This window comes from Syngnathus floridae, chromosome 7 (genome assembly GCF_059516105.1).
Source record: "Syngnathus floridae isolate MCC-2025c chromosome 7, RoL_Sflo_1.0, whole genome shotgun sequence".
In the NCBI taxonomy this organism is placed as follows: domain Eukaryota; kingdom Metazoa; phylum Chordata; class Actinopteri; order Syngnathiformes; family Syngnathidae; genus Syngnathus; species Syngnathus floridae.
The window spans coordinates 15,757,628-15,775,490 of NC_142419.1; the positions used below are offsets into that span (position 1 = coordinate 15,757,628).

General features: G+C 44.6%; 1 protein-coding gene across 2 annotated transcripts; it reads left to right on the forward strand.

The window, feature by feature from the left end:
• The first annotated feature begins 120 nt into the window (after nt 1-120).
• On the forward strand, nt 121-12,536 carry rpa1 (replication protein A1). 2 transcript variants are annotated; one of them, XM_088381594.1, is made up of 17 exons: nt 121-306; nt 552-599; nt 920-998; nt 1,089-1,197; nt 1,266-1,354; nt 1,438-1,521; nt 3,036-3,174; nt 3,250-3,352; nt 3,428-3,496; nt 3,590-3,782; nt 3,878-4,014; nt 4,631-4,779; nt 7,382-7,511; nt 9,700-9,876; nt 10,154-10,261; nt 10,333-10,419; nt 11,943-12,536. In XM_088381594.1, the coding sequence occupies exons 1-17, from the start codon at nt 277-279 to the stop codon at nt 12,045-12,047; spliced, it is 1,836 nt and encodes a 611-aa protein (XP_088237720.1). In that variant the 5' UTR covers nt 121-276; the 3' UTR covers nt 12,048-12,536. The 2 variants fall into 2 exon arrangements, with proteins under 2 accessions (XP_088237720.1, XP_088237721.1); XM_088381595.1 differs by having other exon boundaries at nt 122-306; nt 3,066-3,174.
• Nucleotides 12,537-17,863: the final 5,327 nt, after the last annotated feature.

Here is a 17,863-nt window from a genome sequence, read left to right on the forward strand (position 1 = left end):
GTGACGTAGTGCGCCTTCCGCTCGCTCTGTCACTTTACTGATCCCAAATCAGTTCTGCCGCATTCGAGCCTCATTTCTGCACGTCATCTATTGCCGAGCGGAACTGCAACGGGATCAGTTCAACAAACCGGAAGAAGGAAGTAAATGCTACCTGGCGGGACAGACGAAGCTTTGGCGCCATTGGTGATATTCACAGCCTAGAAGCAAGAATACGTACACTAGTCTCTTTCTTGAAAATATAATTATCCTAAACAACACAACAAAATCTTCGGAAAAATGATAAAATTGACAGAAGGAGCGATAGAGGTATGGCTAGCCTATTTTATTTTGGTTCCGCTCCTTTTGTGCTGCTTTTATCGGTAACAACGAAACTAGCTTAAAACAGTCAGACGTTAGTTAATGTTTCTGACGTGCTACAGTCTTAATTGTTGTTCTTGTTGTCGTCGGTCGTGTCAAAAACATTCACTGGTTATAATTACATGAAGTTAACTTAAATGTAAGTTTTGAAACGTACTGTGCATTTAAACAAATCATTTGCTGTTATTTTTCAGGCCTTGGCCAGTGGAAATGGTGGAAACGACGCAGTGCTTCAGTTGGTGGTAAGTATAAAGCTTTAACATACATTTCATAATCTTTAATGAGCTGAGGCACATCTTTTACATGAGGAAAAATCCCGCCTGACAAAATGGCAGTAAAAGTACACATATTGATGAAAATAATATTGATTGTGTCAATTTACTCAGTGTGAAATCGGCTAAGTTGAACACAAAGCAATGATTCGAGTAACCGGTGGCTAGCCAGGTTAATTATGAGCATTTAGTAGAAAATGGCTGAATATACGATAGAAAAAGGTTTCTTAAGATCTTCCCTTTAATAAAAGCCTAAATCCTGATAAATCTCGGCTTCTCTTCTGTTTCAGAGCATCCGTAAGATTGAGGGTGGAAACGGCCCACCTCGCTTTCGCGTGATGATGAGCGATGGCCGACACACCATGTCCTGTGAGAGCTTTTTTTTTTTTCAGCCCTAGGATTATCTTAATCGAGTCCGTCGCTTTGGTGTTACATATTTTTTCTCTTGCCCTTACGCAGCGTTCATGCTTTGCACGCAACTCAACCGCTTGGCCCAAGACAACCAGCTGGCCCCCAATTGCATTGTTCTTCTCAAGAGACACGTGACCAATATTCTCAAGGATGATCGGTAAGAATTTCGCAATAAGGGTGCAAAATGACGGAAGATAATTTTGCGCGTTCTCATCTTCTCGCCAGCCGTGTGGTAATCATATTGGAGCTCGAGATCCTCAGGTCCGCCGCAGATGTCAACTGCAAAATCGGCAACCCGATGCCCTACAGCGATGGTAACGCTTCAAAGCATTTGAATATAAAATCATTTGAATTTAAAATCATTTCATCAGTTCAACAGTGTCTCAAATGCGTGCAGGACACATGAAAGCCCCCCAGCAGGCCCCGGCCTCGGCCGCCCCCGTCAGCCGTCCTCCACTTCAGGCTCAAATTGGAAATGACCGTGAGTCTTCCTTCCTTGAAATGCTTCAAAGATGTTAAGTTTTGAAGGTTTGGAATTATGCGTATTTTCTCTGATAACATTGGAATTATGCTTTCTTTGCATTGCCACTAACTAAATATTTTAACTCTTAGTGGAATAGTGGATTGTAGTTTATAAGTGTTCTTAGAAACTCTAGAAATGTAATTTTTTTTAAAGGCCTCCGACCTCTGATATAATTAGGAATGAAACACAAAAAAACTGCCATCTTGAAAATGCGTTTGTACTTCACGTCAACCAGCAGGTGGAAGCATTTCTTCAGTCTTCTCAATACAGTGCCAGGCAGGACATTTTTACAACTCATTTGGAAACAATTTCTCCAGTTTTGGGGTTCCAAAAACGGTCACAACACCGAAATAATTCTTTAAATGATGTCTTTTGAATGCACGCCTACCACGTAAAGTCAATGCAGAACCTGTACCGGGAGTTATTCAGAGTGCCCCCCCACCACCATCTTCTTAGCTCTCCAGTGTCATAGCGTCTTCTTCATCCCTCTAATCCGCCATGCAGAAGGGGGATTGAGTTTTGGGGCGAGCATCCTCCTCATCAGCGCGGTCATTGTCGGCACTTCGAGCCCAGGGCTTAATTAGCGCATGTGCAGCCGCTGGCCAAGTGGGAGGACTTAAGCGGACACTTTGAACTCTAATCCTCTGCGTGAGCTGCACGCAAAAAAAAAAAAAAATTGTCAAAACGGGGGAGGCTCACGTGTTTGGACTGCTCTTTAGCGCTCCCTTGGTGGAGGTAACAGTGTTTCACACTCGCCTCTGTTCTGTGAATCATCTCTCGCAATGCCAGGCTGTCATCTCGCACTTTTTTTTTTTTTTTTTTTTTATGTGCTGCTTCCTTCTGCTGCATTTGAGTCGCCAGCTGCGCATTTACATGATCATTGATGACATTTATTTCCCCCCCGCTTAGAAATGCACATGCTGGCTATCAATGCAAGAAAACAGATTCCATAAAATAAAAGTGAGCAATACCGCATATCCTCTAATACAGGAGCACTAAAAATGTTTTTATCAAGTACCACTCAGAAGAAAAAATACTTCAAATACTTCCATCGTGACCACGAGTAATATTAGGCTGAGTAAATAATCAAATTCAAAATGGCATTTTATTGAGGTAGAATTGCAAAAGATGGGGTTTTTATTTTTTTGGTCATCATTTGGCTTGGTTAGTAGGTAATTGGCTGTTTATATTTTCTGCCGCGCTTGTTACGTAAATTTTGAGTTGTCATAGTGAGAGCTTAAAATACTGCGCATTAGCATATTAGCATGTTAGCGTGTTTCGAACAACTTCACTTTACATGAGAGCAACAGGAAGCCGCCTCTCTCTAATCAAAATGAACCAGAGGCGTGAAACAAAGCTTGTGTGTCTCTCCCACGACTTTGTGTCACCGTTCCAAAATGACTGCTGCGAAAAAGGTCATCGCAGCATCAAGCGAGTACATCTCACTCCGCTCTTCTTCACACGCCATTTAGCGCCCTCCTCCGCCTCCTCCCTCCCTCCAGTGAACCGAGCGGGCGGCAAAGATTTCGGGAAGAAGCCCGTCGCGTCCGGCACGCCGGGCGGCCCCGGCAAAGTCGTGCCCATCGCCAGCCTCAACCCGTACCTGTCCAAGTACGTGCTCGGCCAAAACATCTGCAGAAGTTCAATACCATCCGGAAGTAAGTAAAGATGTCTTCCTTCCCTCAGATGGACCATCCGCGTTCGCGTCACCAACAAGAGCAGCATCCGCACGTGGAGCAACTCGCGCGGCGACGGCAAACTCTTCTCCATGGAGATCGTGGACGAGACCGTGAGTGCTCCTAGCGTACGTTTATGAGTACGTAAATATCACGCCTTGCGACGTTCCACTCGATTACGCTTCCAGGGAGAGATAAGGGTGACCGGCTTCAACCAAGAAGTCGACAAGTTCTTTGACCTCATCGAGGTCGGCAAGGTGGGATTCTTCATCCAACTTCTTTCTTTATAAGGAAATGAGTCCAGTTGATCCAAAGTTTTATTTCCATAACACCTTCTCCTTGCATCTCAGGTCTACTACATGTCCAAAGGCGCTCTGAAGGTGGCCAACAAGCAGTACACCTCGGTGAAGAACGATTACGAGATCACGTTGAACGGCGACACCTCCATCATCCCGTGCGAGGACGACAGCGACGTCCCCGTCATACAGTGCGAATTCATCTCCATCGGCGATCTGGAGAAGAAGGAGAAGGATTCCGTTGTGGGTGAGGGAGACGTCGATTCGACCAAAGCAACTTTTTTTTTTACTTTGTCGTCGGCTTGCCGTTGACCATCGAACCCCCCCCCCCCTCCCCTACAGACGTGATCGGTGTGTGCAAGAGCGTGGACGAGGTGACCCGTCTCACCACAAAGAACAACAGGGAAGTGTCCAAGCGGACGCTCAACCTGATGGACACGTCGGGCAAGATGGTGAACGTCACCTTGTGGGGCGAAGAGGTAAGGTTTTTTTTTTTGTGTCTGTATTTTCATCTCCCAAATCAACATCAGCGTAAAAAAATATATATATATCAGTAGAGTTCTTATTCAGACAATTCGAGAGTGTCCTTTAAATCCTATATTGCTTCGATTATGACACATCAACGTTATCTTAATATAAATCCACACTTTAGGATTCATTAATCCGCATTGACCGCAGAAATCTTCCTGCGTATCCCTGCGGTGTTCATCTTCATTCTGTGCAAAGAACGCCACTTTTTAAATGTCATATTATTGAGCGCCGTATATTGTCTCTCCAGATTTGGACTCTTTACCTTCTGCTCATGGGGACTGTGCTCAGTTTGCCCGATTTTTATTTGTTTACAAAGGCAGAGCGAAGAAAAATTCACCCCCCCCCCCCACCACCACACTTTTGCTTTGTGTTTACTTTACTTTGTGTCCCGCTAATATCCAACTAAAACGTTTCACTTAGTCTGGTTGGTTCAAGTATCCAATCTATTATGATTCTGTTTTGTCAAGCAGCACTAACACAGTACGACTCATGTAAAAATGCCTCACTAAATGTTTCAGAACCTCAACTCGCCACGTTTTCCTTTTATCTCTTCTTGTCATGCAGGCGGAGAAGTTTGACGGCAGCTCTCAGCCCGTGGTGGCCATCAAGAGCGCCAAGCTGTCCGACTTTGGCGGCGTCTCGCTTTCCGTGTCCTTCAACAGCAGCATGATGATCAACCCGGACATCCCCGAGGCCTACAAGCTGCGAGGCTGGTAAGATGGATGACACACCTCGGGAAATCGCTTACCCTCTACATCCGAGCAATTTCTTGGAACAAAAAAAAAATCGGATAAAGTCGGTTCCATTTGGAGCCGATTGCAGCTGGCTTCCATCTGGACCGCGAGTGTTTTCCACTTGATCACGAGAGCTTATCTGCTCAATCACAAAAGAGTTGTGACTCTACTTTGCGGCTAAGTAGGAGGCAAATTAAGAGCACTTTTTAAATCGGACTTTTCAACTCGCTCTAATTGTTCGATCACAGGTTCTGTGCTTCGCTCCAAATTGCCTTTACACCCATCGAGTCCAAACTCAAGGCTCACGTTGGTGTTCATCGGTCGTTAGCGCTGTGTTGCTATCACGCTAATTACGTAGCTTGCTCACAAACCAAATCAGCTCCAACTGAAGGAAAAGGCGGCCCGGGCGAGAAAAGGCTTCAAAGGAGGTCTCGGTTCTTTCTTTCATCCAGTCTTGTGATTCTCAAAGTCGCATTGTGCTCGTTTCATTCAGACGTTCCAAGGCCGGCGCGCTTTGTCGCCGTTCTAATAATCCTCGGTCTCGGCGCGGCCGCCGCCACACACCCGGCGTCCCCGCTTTGATTGGAAAACCGAATAAGGGGAGCAAATCAATTAAGCTCCCAGTGACTCTTGTGATGGTTCTTTTCCATCGGGCTCGGGAGTCGCTCAACTCTTGGTTCCTTTCAGCAGCCATTGTGTCGTTAGCGCCGAGGCGTCCCGCGCACTCCTTCGGGACAATCGGCTGCGAAATTGTCTTTGCTCAATTGGTTATTGACTCAAGCGCTAACGTTAGCTTTTGCTAATCGCCTCCGCCCGGGTTGGTTTGTTTTCTGATTTGTTTCTTAGCGGGATTACTCCAAAAGTACTTTGTCAATATCCTTTAGGCCAATGGAAAATGTCAAAGACAAAAGTTTGGGGAACAAGAGATGTTTCTGAATTCTAATTATACCAAAGCGAGTTTCTGTTTTCCTTGTGGAAAATCACACATGCGCTGGTGTTTTCTGCCAGTAGGTGACAACAGCACATCTCGTAAACAACCTCACAGCCCCAAAGACAGGCTTGTGTTTACTTAACTTCCACACGCCGTTGGCGTCAAAAGCTTCCAACGCTGTCACTCAACGCCGGGCGAGTGTTTCTTGTCAGCCTCGTCGTCACTCCGACCTTCACTCGCCCGCCGTGACAGGGGAAAGAAGAAAACGAGGCGCCTTCGCCTCAGTCCCGTGACCCTTAGGCTTTATCATTCCATCCTTATTCCCGCGCCTACATTATAACCTTTTTTAAAGCCGCACTGGCTGAACTCGTACTCAGGGACTCCATTTACTTATGCTTGATTTTCCCCCCTGTGTAAAGCGAAAGTCGTTTCAAAATTCAAGTGTGGTCGCAGGCTGGTGCGAATGCGCTCATGCGTGCACTCGACTGCTTGTCCGGGACGGCGTGTACATGCAATAAATATGCTTGCCCTTCTTTCCTGTTTACTTTACATGTTTGTTTTATTGCTACCACTAAATCAATTTTTTTTTTAATATCCTTGTCATTGTAGTCAATATATTTTCAATTCATCACTTACTGGAATTTTAATATCAAAATAGGCATTAGCTCCAGCTCCTTCCTCTTCCCTCCACACGGCGATGTCGAACACGTGTAAGGCGCGCACACGCGTATCTTGACAACCCGCAGCCGAGCGAGCTAGTTTGTCTCACCCACTTTCAAATGACAGCTGCGCATTTTCCGTCGCATCTCATTTGTTTCCATGCAGTCGCTGTTGCGTGACTGCGACGCGCCCGTTTGTCGCCCCGCACGCTGATGCCATCGATTGTGTTTTTACCAAGTCTTGTCATCCAGAGCACCGATATTTATTCCTCCTATATTTAAAAAAAAAAAAGACTCAAGTTCCAATTTATTCAAATTTCAACATCGTCACGTGGTGTTAGTTTGCTGGCGTTAGTCAGCAAAAAAAGCGGACGGCGGCAGCTGGCACGTTGCCTCGGCAACACTCGGTCGCATTAATAGGGATGCGTTCAATTAGTCTCGCCTTGAGGAGCAAGCCATGTCTTTACAACCCGACCTGTGTGCTGCTGTGCCTCGTGGCCCAACACATTAGCCGACACTTTTGATCCCGCCAACCATTTTGCACTGTCCCCTCCTCTCCAATCTTTTTTTTTTTTTTTTTTTCTCCCCCAACCACTTTTTTCTCTGCTTCTTTTTCTCGCTGTTGTCTTCGCTGGATTACAGAGGACACTGTGCGAAAATGGGTTTTTTGATGTGGCTGCAACAAGCCCGACCCTGGATGACTTTGCTATCCCTCTTCTCTTGATTTATTTCTCAAGCCTTCGCTTTCCACAAAGCCATCACGCAACACGCACACAAAATGGATGTTCTGGTGGAAAGGATTGCACTCGAGTTGTGATGTATCAAAGTAGCGCACAATTTGCCACTCCGCTCGACACCTTCCCTCCATTTAGGTTGGATTAACATGACAGGTGGCAGTGGCACAAATTTCAACGAGTCGTCTGGAATCGAACATTAGCTTCCTCGCTGCTTAGCGCTAACGTGTTGACTTTTTTTTTTCTCCCCCCCCCAGGTTTGACAAGGAAGGCCACAGCATGGAAGGACATTCTCTGACCGAGTCCAGAGGCAGCGGCGGCATGGCAAACTCCAACTGGAAGACCTTGTCTGACGTGAAGTCGGAGCACCTGGGACATGGAGAGAAGGTACACGTGTTTATTTATTTATTATTATTATTTTTTGCACAAGGACAGTGTGTTCCAGACTCCAAACCTTCGCCCACACGTACATGTTTAGTCCCTCCTCGTCATAACCTTGTCACGTCACAAAGGTTCTTCTCCGCCAGCAGGCCGATGATTCTTTCTAACCGCCGTCTTATTAAACGGCAGCGGCGGCGGGTTATGTATACTGAAAAGGTTCCCGATCTGCTCTACCAGCTCATTAATCTGCTGTCTTCTCAGTCTGCCTGTTTGCTCTTGCTCAAAGTCACATTTATCTCTGCTATCGATTACATATGCACCCCCCCCCAACCCGTTCCTTCTTTGCCCTCGGTAATGAAATTACCGCCCGTGGATAAGTACAATAATATGTGCTCTTTAATTTCCTCGCCGCTTGTTTGTACTGCAAAAGGGAAATGGTGTTCGCGGAAGTGTATAAATCAACTGGAGCGGAAAATGACGGCCGGCTCCGCGGTATTAGCAGACGCCATTTAACCAGATTTAGCGCTCGTTTAGGAATCGCAATATGTTGAAGGAGGGGGATTAAGTAAGGGAACGTGCAAATTGGGAAGCGGTGACACGGACACGCCAAGCAGGGCGCAAAGATCACGCTTGAGATTTTGGAGGAAAAAACATCTCAATTCAATGATAAAGTTTTGAGGGAAGCTGTTCGCTAGCTACCATTGTTGCTAATTCTCATGCTAGTTTGAGTGCGTGCTAGCTGTGTTAGCATCTGCCCACTAATTTGTTTAAGGTCAACATAGGAACCACTTTTGACTCTTTTTGTTGTTAATTTTTTCCTGGGCTTATTGCTTCACCTTTAAGCTTCTTTTTGAGTTGAATTTTTAAAGCTCCTCTGTCAGCCGGGGTGCCAAAAATGCTGCTTAAGCCGTCCTCGTATTTCCTCGCCGAGACCGCATTTAGCCGGCTGTCGTGCGGGCGTCGACCCTCGGCCTTTCGAAGCTCGCGCTCTTCCCGTGCGATGACAGAAGAGCTGAGCTGAAGCTGTCGAGGCAAACATTGCGGTCAAGGCCTCCGAAGACCTCGTTTCCCCCAAGGAAGTCCGCCACGATTAATTGGCCCTGTCACCAAGTGTCAGTGGCGCAAAGTTCCACGTGGCCACCTCCTGCCCCCCCCGGTGACAGTTACCTGCCGCCAACAAAGACCGTCCCTCGTCCCAAGACGCTTCCCCTGGTCAGCGTCGTCCTAATTGAAGGGGGATTTACTTGATGAATGCCGCCTCTTTCGAGAGGTGAATAGGTGGACTATTTTTAGCCGGCGCCCACACGTCACGGTTTTGTCAGCTCTGACACTTCATACTTTTTATTTGTCTGTCCCGGTTTATCTAAAGCGACATTTCGGTTTCCTGCTCCTCGTTAATTACGATTAAATGTCACCCGTGCCGCAGCACAATGGCTGGGAAACGGGAACAGGAGATGGGCCTCAAGGGGGGATGTTTGCCTTTGGCGCGATCCTGTCTTTTGTATCCCCCGCCGAGGCCGACTCGGCGGGGGTTACATTGCACCGGTAATCGTCTGACCGCCATTTTGAAGAAGTTATGTGCCCAAGCCGCGAGTCGCTTTCATTTGGAGGAAATTGTATGTTTGGAACGGCGCTTGAAAAATCTCAACGTGGGCTAAAAGTTTGACAGGGATTGGAATGGACGGGACACCAATTCAAGTTGTCTTTAAAAAAAAAAAAGAAATAAATTTGGGATAAACTCAAGACATCAATCACTTCCAAAAGCTCCTTGGGTTAAATGCTTTGCTGTCGAACAATCACTAAATCGAATCGCAAAGGCCCCTCCCAGTTTTCATTTCTTCATTTCCGCACCTCCGCTCTTTTTCACGCGCATCTATTTATGAACGTGAAATCCATTTCCACCCCCCCCCCCCGCTTTGGATATTTCCCATGCCGACGAGGGATGTCTCCTAAAAGCTATTTATGTGCAGCCGCCGTTCTCGGGCTCACAGAGGCAGCCAGCGCTCATTTGCATCAGTGCCATTAGAATTCTGCTGCACCGACACGCCGCACCCAGTGCGCCAAAAAAAAAAAAAAAGATTTTGCGCTCTTCATACTTGCAGCATTGAAAGGTCATGAAAGAGTTGAAGCAGAGTGCACAAGCAGTTTTGACATGTAACCTTTTTTTGAAGACTTTTTTTTGGCTCGTTTTCAGGCCGATTATTTCACCTGCGTCGGCACCATCGTGTACATGCGCAAAGAGTCGTGCCTCTATCAGGCGTGCCCGAGCCAAGAGTGCAACAAGAAGGTGTTGGACCAGCAGAACGGCATGTACCGCTGCGAGAAGTGCGACAAAGAATTCCCCAACTTCAAGTACCGCCTCATCCTAGCAGTGAGTGACTCAGCATCGGGCTCCCTCAGGCCCGAGACGTTCTGATGTGCATGCTTTTTTTTCTTTTTTTTTAAATAAATGCTGTTATAGAAAAAAATGCCCCCAAGCGGATTGAGACAAAACGTCCTTGTCACAGAAATGCTGATATAAGCAAACGTTTGCCCTCCACCTGAGATGTTCTTCTTCTGTGGTATCACGCCGGCATCTGTTGGGCACCAAAATAAAAAGCAGCCTGATGCTAAAGCGTCTAACCTATTTTATTTTTTTTTCTCACCAGGCCAATATTGCAGATCACAGCGACAACCAGTGGGTGACCTGCTTCCAGGAGAGCGCCGAGGCCATTTTGGGCCAAAACGCAGCATACCTGGGACAGCTCAAGGACTCCGTAAGACACCATTTTGAAGCTAGAAACCTGCGTCACTGTCCGACTCGACAAAATAATTCTTTTGTCCTCAGAATGAAGCCGCCTTTGACGAGGTCTTCCAGCAAGCCAACTTCAACAACTTTGTGTTCCGCACCAGAGTCAAGCTGGAAACGTATAACGTAAGTACGGTCGGTGTGCTGCTTTGGCCTGCCAACGCTGCTCATTTTTCCGTGGCTTTTCGAAAGACACACGTACACTCACGCGCATACACGCAGCTTTGTCGCAGTCACACAGACAGAGTTTTGTTTTGCGGCGCATAAAAGAATTGATTGGGCTGGGCCCACTGAGCAGGAAGTCTGGAGCCCAGCCAGCGGCCGCATCCGCCGGCGTGGCACAGACCAGGCCAGTGTGTCGCTCCCGTTGCCAAAACGCCACTCTGTTCTTCAACAGAGACACCTGCAAAAACCTCCTTTTCACCGCCGCCGGCCAACCATTGTGTGGCGGCGAGCGTCATCAGCGTCGCTCCCACCGGGGCTGTCCAAACTTTTTCCTCCAGGTGTAGCGTAGAAAAAAGTCGAAAGAATGAAATATTTTCACATTTGACGTGCTAAGAAATGATATATTATGTATTGTAGACGTAAAACGAACAGTGGGCAAAATGCTAATTAGAGAAACTTATTTTTCTTTATTTTTTTTTTAATTAACATTTTTTTTTGGAAGCTTTAGCTTGTCTGACAGCTGCCCTTTTGAGAAGCGTGATGTCATCATAACACCATTAAGGCACCAGTATGCATTCTTGGCATATCTGAAGGTCATTCAATGCCAACAACCAGAAATAATAAATAATAATAATAATAATAAATCCTGATCTCAAGCATGCTGCCATTTTGCAGTCATGTCATCTGCATCCAGCGTCCACTTGCATCATAATAAGCAAGCCAGCGGCGCAGCACGCTCGTTCTTGAGCGTGGGCACCAGACCAAAGTCGAGCTTGAGATTTTTTTTATATTTTTAAGGGGATTAATGGAGACAAAACGAGCACAACCTGTTTACTGGCGAGGAATAACGGCTAACCTTTGCCGTCTAGACGGATGCGGGGGCGCTCTTGGCATTTTGGCTCACCTCGCCGCTTGCTGTCACATTCGGCACTTTGTAGTGGAGGATTAAAATATTCCATTAGCCATTGTATGTCATACACGCTACATTTGCACTATTGTTACATCGGGATGCATTTTCATCCAGAGTAAATTTGTTCACAAAAGGATTTTCTTTTAGCCATCTTGGAAAATACTGAATTTGCATTTGGCCAATTTTTTTTTGCAATTTTAAAGCTTGCTAGGACTTGTTGCCAGTCAATAAAAAAAATCTGTCAGGCACGAATCGTCAAAAAACTCACAAAAAATTAATAATTAAAAACTTTGAAGGGAATGTACAGCACAGACGACAAGAATTTGATCGCATCCTACACCGAATCGTAATCCCACCGAACCCAACCGAATCAAATGTTTCCATTTCGAAACATTTCAAACCCAAAGAGGAAGTCCCGAACCGAGATTCAAACGTAACTGTAGGCGGGGCTTGCCAGCCAATCGCAGAATTTTCCGACCTCTTCTCGAATTGAACCGTCGCAGCGCCCGGCGGAAACGAAGCCCTGCGCCAGACCCCGTTTAAAAGTCGCCCATATTTTGATGTCCTCTGCTAGGACGAGTCCAGGATCAAGGCGACGGCGATGGACGTGAAGCCCGTGGACCACAAAGAATACTGCAAAAGGTTGATCATGAACATCAGGAAAATGGCCACCAATTAGAAACCCCTTGGAAATATATACTAACGTCTTGCGCTTAAAGTTGAGCGTGCAGTTCCTTTTTTTTTTTTTATTATTTCTGTTCTTGTGAGAAATCCTGTTGACCCGAAACAGAATGAATGTCGGGCATGTCATGTTTGAACAGTTCTTGTTTTCTAAGCTCAGTCACGCCAGCACGAACAAGACGATGTCTGTCTTAAGTCTGCCCGGCGTCGCTTGACGGCACCGTGGTCGTGGCCCCCTCCTTTTTCTTTTTTGCAAGAGCCTGTGCTCGCCCTGATTAGTTTTGTTTATTCTCCAAGTTCCTTTTTTGACTTACAAGGACGCTGCGCCGGAGAGCCTCTTGGATTGAAAAGACCTTACATTGTTTCTGCAAGACATTTTTTTTTTTTGCACTTTGGCTTTTGACTTGACGTGTTCATGTAGTTGTGTAATCACCATTTTTGTTGTTTATGTGATGTTAGTTTCTCCAATAAAAATACTTTTTCTGTCTTTTGGAGCTAAGTGTGGCTTTCATTGCGATGGAGCGGATACCTTCTCAATGGTCGGGCATTTTATTCATCCCGAAAAAGGTTCATCTTTTTTATGTTATTAAATAATGTTTTGCTTTCATTTTATTTGCCCAAAAAAGTCACTAAACTTCCTGTCCGAGTCAACCATTTTATTTTCGTAACTGTATATTTTAATAATGTGATTGGTGAATTATTAATTTTTGAACTCTAATGCATTTTTTATTATCTAAGGCTGATCATATTAGGTAGTTAATCAAATGGGATTTTGTTAAAAAAATAAAAAGTACCATCAAGGTCAGTTAAAACTTTTTGTTTTTTTGGGGATGTGTGAGATCTAATGAGAGTCTCGAGTGCAATTTCCATATGAATGATTAATATTCGTGGGTTGTCCTGCTGCCATTTTATTTTGGACAAAACCAGTATCAGTACCAAGTGGGCGCCTCCAATGGCGCCATTTTCACATTCTTATTACGTTGAAGAAGGCTAAAGAAATAAATATAAAAGAGGACACATCAAAGCTTCAGCATCACCCGGGTCGAAATTACTATTCCGATGACGCCGTCCGATATGAAAATAGCTTTGAAGTTTGCTGTTAGTCTTTTGTAAAAGCCCTCAGCAGCGACAACGAGATCGTCGGGATGTCATTGTGCTGCGCGTGCAGGCGCAGGTGACCCTTATCTGTAGTGACGCCGGCTTTAATTGGATGCCTCCGCTGCTCTTCATCGGGCCGTCGTCTCATCCGAGTTCAAACAACTCGTGATTAAATTGACAACCTGACGGCATCATGACAATAAAAAGACGAGGCCTCCAGTTTAGAACCACAATAGGCCCGATAGTAGGTAGATTGGTAATTTTAAAAAAAAACTCAGCGTTATACTAATAAAAAAACCTACCCTAGCAATGTTCAGTGCAGTAGAAGTTGAATATCTCGCGTGTTTATTCCAATTCATGCCAAGAGTTGTCTCGGTTTGCAAAACAACATTTGCGTGCCTCCCCGCTGTTCTCCCGGGCTTGCAGATTATATCTCCATGTCAAGTAGGGCCGGCTCGGAGAGGAGCGAGCCCCCTCCCTTCCTCATCCTTGATCCCTGGCTACCAAACATTTGAGTAGTTCAGCCCCCTTGATGCTCTGATTGATGCAGCGTGGTGACACAGTCATTTTTCTCGCCGCAGTAACACTGTGTCACATTTATAGTGACCCCCACCCTTCCATCAACCCTCCTGACTTCTTAACTTACTGTCATAAAGAAGGCGGGACGCTAACTTGACGTCCCTTCAAATCCAGATCTGCAAGTCGCCGGTGTTGAAGTTCTTTCGACACGTCCTTGCTTGGAGATTGCGAATCGCGAAACTAAAAGTGAAGTACGGTAATTGGGCCACTGTGTAAAAACATCAAAACGGAATGACTTGCAAATTCTTTTTCAAGCTATATTCGGATAAATGCAAAGCCCAAAACGTATCAAATATTCACACAGACGTTGGTAACTTTTGTGAGTTTGTCAGCATACCCGAAAATAGACTGAAGCTTGTTAAAAAAATATGACGCAAATAATTTGGGATGCGCCAATGCAATTATTTTTTTTTCCTGGACCGATTAGCAAGGGTGTCGTTCACCCGTGTTCGGCTTCAGGATCAACTTTACGGAGGAGGGCGCTGACTAGTGTCACCTCTTTGTTGTTCTACATCTAACATGACTTTGGGCAGAGCCACAAAATAGATTGCAGGAAAGTTCTGGCAGCGCAGGTGCTCAGTTCATTTTCTGATGTGGGACTTGAAATGATTGTTTTGCTTCAAGTGAATAAGCGACTAATTGTGGGCCGCCGTGCACGCTTGCCATCTGTCATGGGACCTCATCCCGTGCTCTGCCAACTCTCCCGTGCCTTTCATTCGGCAGATGCCCCGCAGCTGTGTTTTCACATCATCACAAGCAAGACATTTGGCTTCACATTTGACTAACAAAGTGCAAAAAAAAAAAAAAATCCAGATAGCAGGCCAAAACCACAGGATGCTTTATAACACTTCTGAGCTGGCTAAAATAAAGGTGCGACATCATTTTAAAGAAATATACGGTAATGCCAACTCTGCCTCGAGGTGATACGTTCTTGTCTGTAATGGCGGAGATAACGCTCTTGTGTGGGTGCTTATGTCTCTTCCAGAACAAGCAACCATACTCTTAAATTTTAAGTCTTTTGACCCATCGGTGACCCCGAGGTTACGAATTTAAAGTTCCCGACCTATTTGTATGCTTTATCCCATCAACGCAAGTATATGAGTAGAGATGGCTGACAGAAAAGATGTCACATGGAATCCCGTTCAGGATTAGATGGAGAGCTGGAAGAGTTTACGTGGCGCAAAGATGCTAGCTGGGGTCAATGTAATCCTTTCTTTCACGCCTGTCTTCGCTGGAAACAACAACCGCCATCTATGTCTTAGCCGTCCTTGATAAAGAAGAAGGTCAGGTTCCGGTTTTATCAGGATTGTTAGACGGCGAGATTGTTCGACTGTCAATAAAGCTTTGCCAACAAGACTTTGAAATGCATCAGTGGTTGAGCAACGGGGAATTTGACAAAAACTTAGACATCCAAGGTTAAATAAGCGCTAGCGATAGCCGCTAAATGCTTAATGACGGCGTTCCGTTGCGGTCACCGTTATTTTCTTACCCCACAACAACCAAAAAAAAAGTAGCATTTGATTATTTCTCCCATTTTTGCATTCCCCCAGTCATTCATAAGACCACTTAGTCTATTTACCACAACCCCATTCTCATTATCATTCTTGGAGACGGAATAAAAAAAAAAAAAGCCCGTAAGGAATGCTGTGGAGATGAAGGCTATTTTTTGTGTGATGTTTTTTTGGGGGAAAAATAGAATAAAATAAAAGTGCTGCAGGGGGTGTACATTCTGTAACCCAGATGAGATTGGCAGTTCTCTTCCTCAAAGCTTCATGCATATACAAGCAAAAAAAGCAATTATTTTGCTGAAACACTTCATTCATTGCGACCGTACGGCATCGCCGACCACATTATCTGGAATACTGCAGCAGGGAAATGGAATAAACAATTTAGTTGTATAATACTTTCACAAATAAAAACAGAAGGAAGTTTAAAGCATCTCCTGCACCTGGTTAGCTACATCTTCCAATAGATGCCATCGCTAATTAGCCGTCATTATTCATGCGCAGGATAAGAAGAGCAAAGCTGACCCTTAATTAACGCGTCTATTGATCTCGCTCAACTTTTTGTGCGTGTGTTTGCGCCTGCAGCTCTTGTGGATTGATTAGACGCACCTGTTGCTCACTCCAAGTCTTTGAGCGATCAAACAAGTATTTTCTCATTGAGTCTCAACGACGCAACGGTAAAGCTTTTATGCGGCCCTGCTGTTACATTAAAGATTAAAACGACTTAAAAGCTGCTTCAATCGATTTTTAGCCATAATGTCACACTTTAACGCATCTGAGCAATGCGCTAATCGATTGAGATGGTGAAGACGCTCGCTGTTTTGTAGCTTCCCCCATCGGCGGCGTCCAGTGAAGACCCTGCTGAGAGTCCACCACACTTTTTTGCGTGCACTTCCTGTTCAAATTGAACCATGAAGGTCTTAAAGTCAATTAAAAGTTGTGCATTCAAAACAAACTGCTGTAGTCTGATTAGCTTAATGCTAACTGCGTTTTTTGCCTAATAACGCAACATCATTCCTATTGTGGTAACAAAACCTGAATTTTTTGTTTTGCAATTTTTATCACTAACTTGTGCTAACACAGTAGTGAAGTCATAATTATCATGAATAAATGAATGAATGAATGTAGTTGTTGACTCGCGGCTAGGAGCTAGCTTAACTCTGGCGCTATTCCTTTAAGCCACAGGTGTCAAAGTCAAGGCCCGGGGGCCAGATACGGCCCGCCAAATAATTTTAGGTGACCCGCAAAAACAAATTGTGCATCGAATTCATGTCAATTCCAAAATTTCTAATTGTTTTCACTTTTAAAAAATAGACCTATTGTTAGCAATTTTTTATTACCATTCATTTATTTTTAAATCATTTTCAAATATTTAATTTTTAAATATTTGAACAGTTTTTATTAGTCTCTATTTTGAAAACTAGTTTGTTGTGGAGCCTATATTATATATACAATATGAGACATTCATACATTTATTTTAATGGCCCTTTGAGAAAAACTATAAGTTTGACACCCCTGCTTTAAGCAGTCAAGCCTTTGGTGAAGACGAACATGATTAGATCTCGTTATGACTCGACCCCCGTTCACTTAAAGGGGCCAATTTGGAATGATGAGTGGCAGACGAGAAACCTTCCACCTACGGGTCGGAGGCTTCTGTCATGTCCGATGTATGTATTTGTGGCACACGCTGACAATTACTTAGCGCCTCCAGGCCATGGAGGAGAACCTTCGACCTGATCTCTGTCATGAGGTGGCTGATAATAGTGGTGAGACAATTTGTCCTTATGTGCGTCCGTGTGGCCTGGACTGTCAAGACTGGCGGGAAAACAATTGCATGAGGTCATTCATCAGTTTTTTCTTTTCACGTTGGGGACTTGAGATTTCTCTTTAGTTTTCTGGTAACCATTTTTCTGAAATTAAAACAAGAGAGTAGTAACAGATGAGTTGGTTTAAAACACAGGTGTCAAACTCAAGGCCCGGGGGCCAGATACGGCCCGCCACATCATTTTGTGTGGCCCGCAAAGATAAATTGTGCATCAAATTCGTGTCATTACTAAAATTGCAAATTGTCCTCACTTTTAATAATATCTTTTTTTTTTTTTTTAAATATTTAACCATTTTTTTGTCAGTTTGTTTTGTAGCTTTTACTGTATATAATATGAGGTGCTCATACATTTATTTAATTATTGAGTTTCTGGTTTAAAAGGAAAAATGTGGTGTTTAATGTTTTTTTTTTTTTTTTTTGCTAAGATGACAGTTTTTTTTATTAACTCAAAATGGTTACTGTGTAAGATTGACTAACCCTCCATCATTGAGCCTTGCCCCAATGTTTATTACCGTAATATAGCAAATCTTTCTGGGTCGGGCGTTCCCAGGAGCAGGCATCATCTAATTGCTGTTATCTTTTTGGGTATCCAAGTCCAATGAAGCTGCCAAAATAAGAGCCTTGGTTTTAACTGACCATGTGACACAAAATCATTCCGAAGATCAAGGCAGGGCCACTGCTGATGAAAGAAGTCCGAGGTTGTGTCAGGCCTGCGAAGGCTGGCATCAATTCATATATTCATTTCTCTTAAATTTTTATCATCTCGCAAAAAAATCAATTCCAAAGGGATGAAAGGCTTTTTTTTTT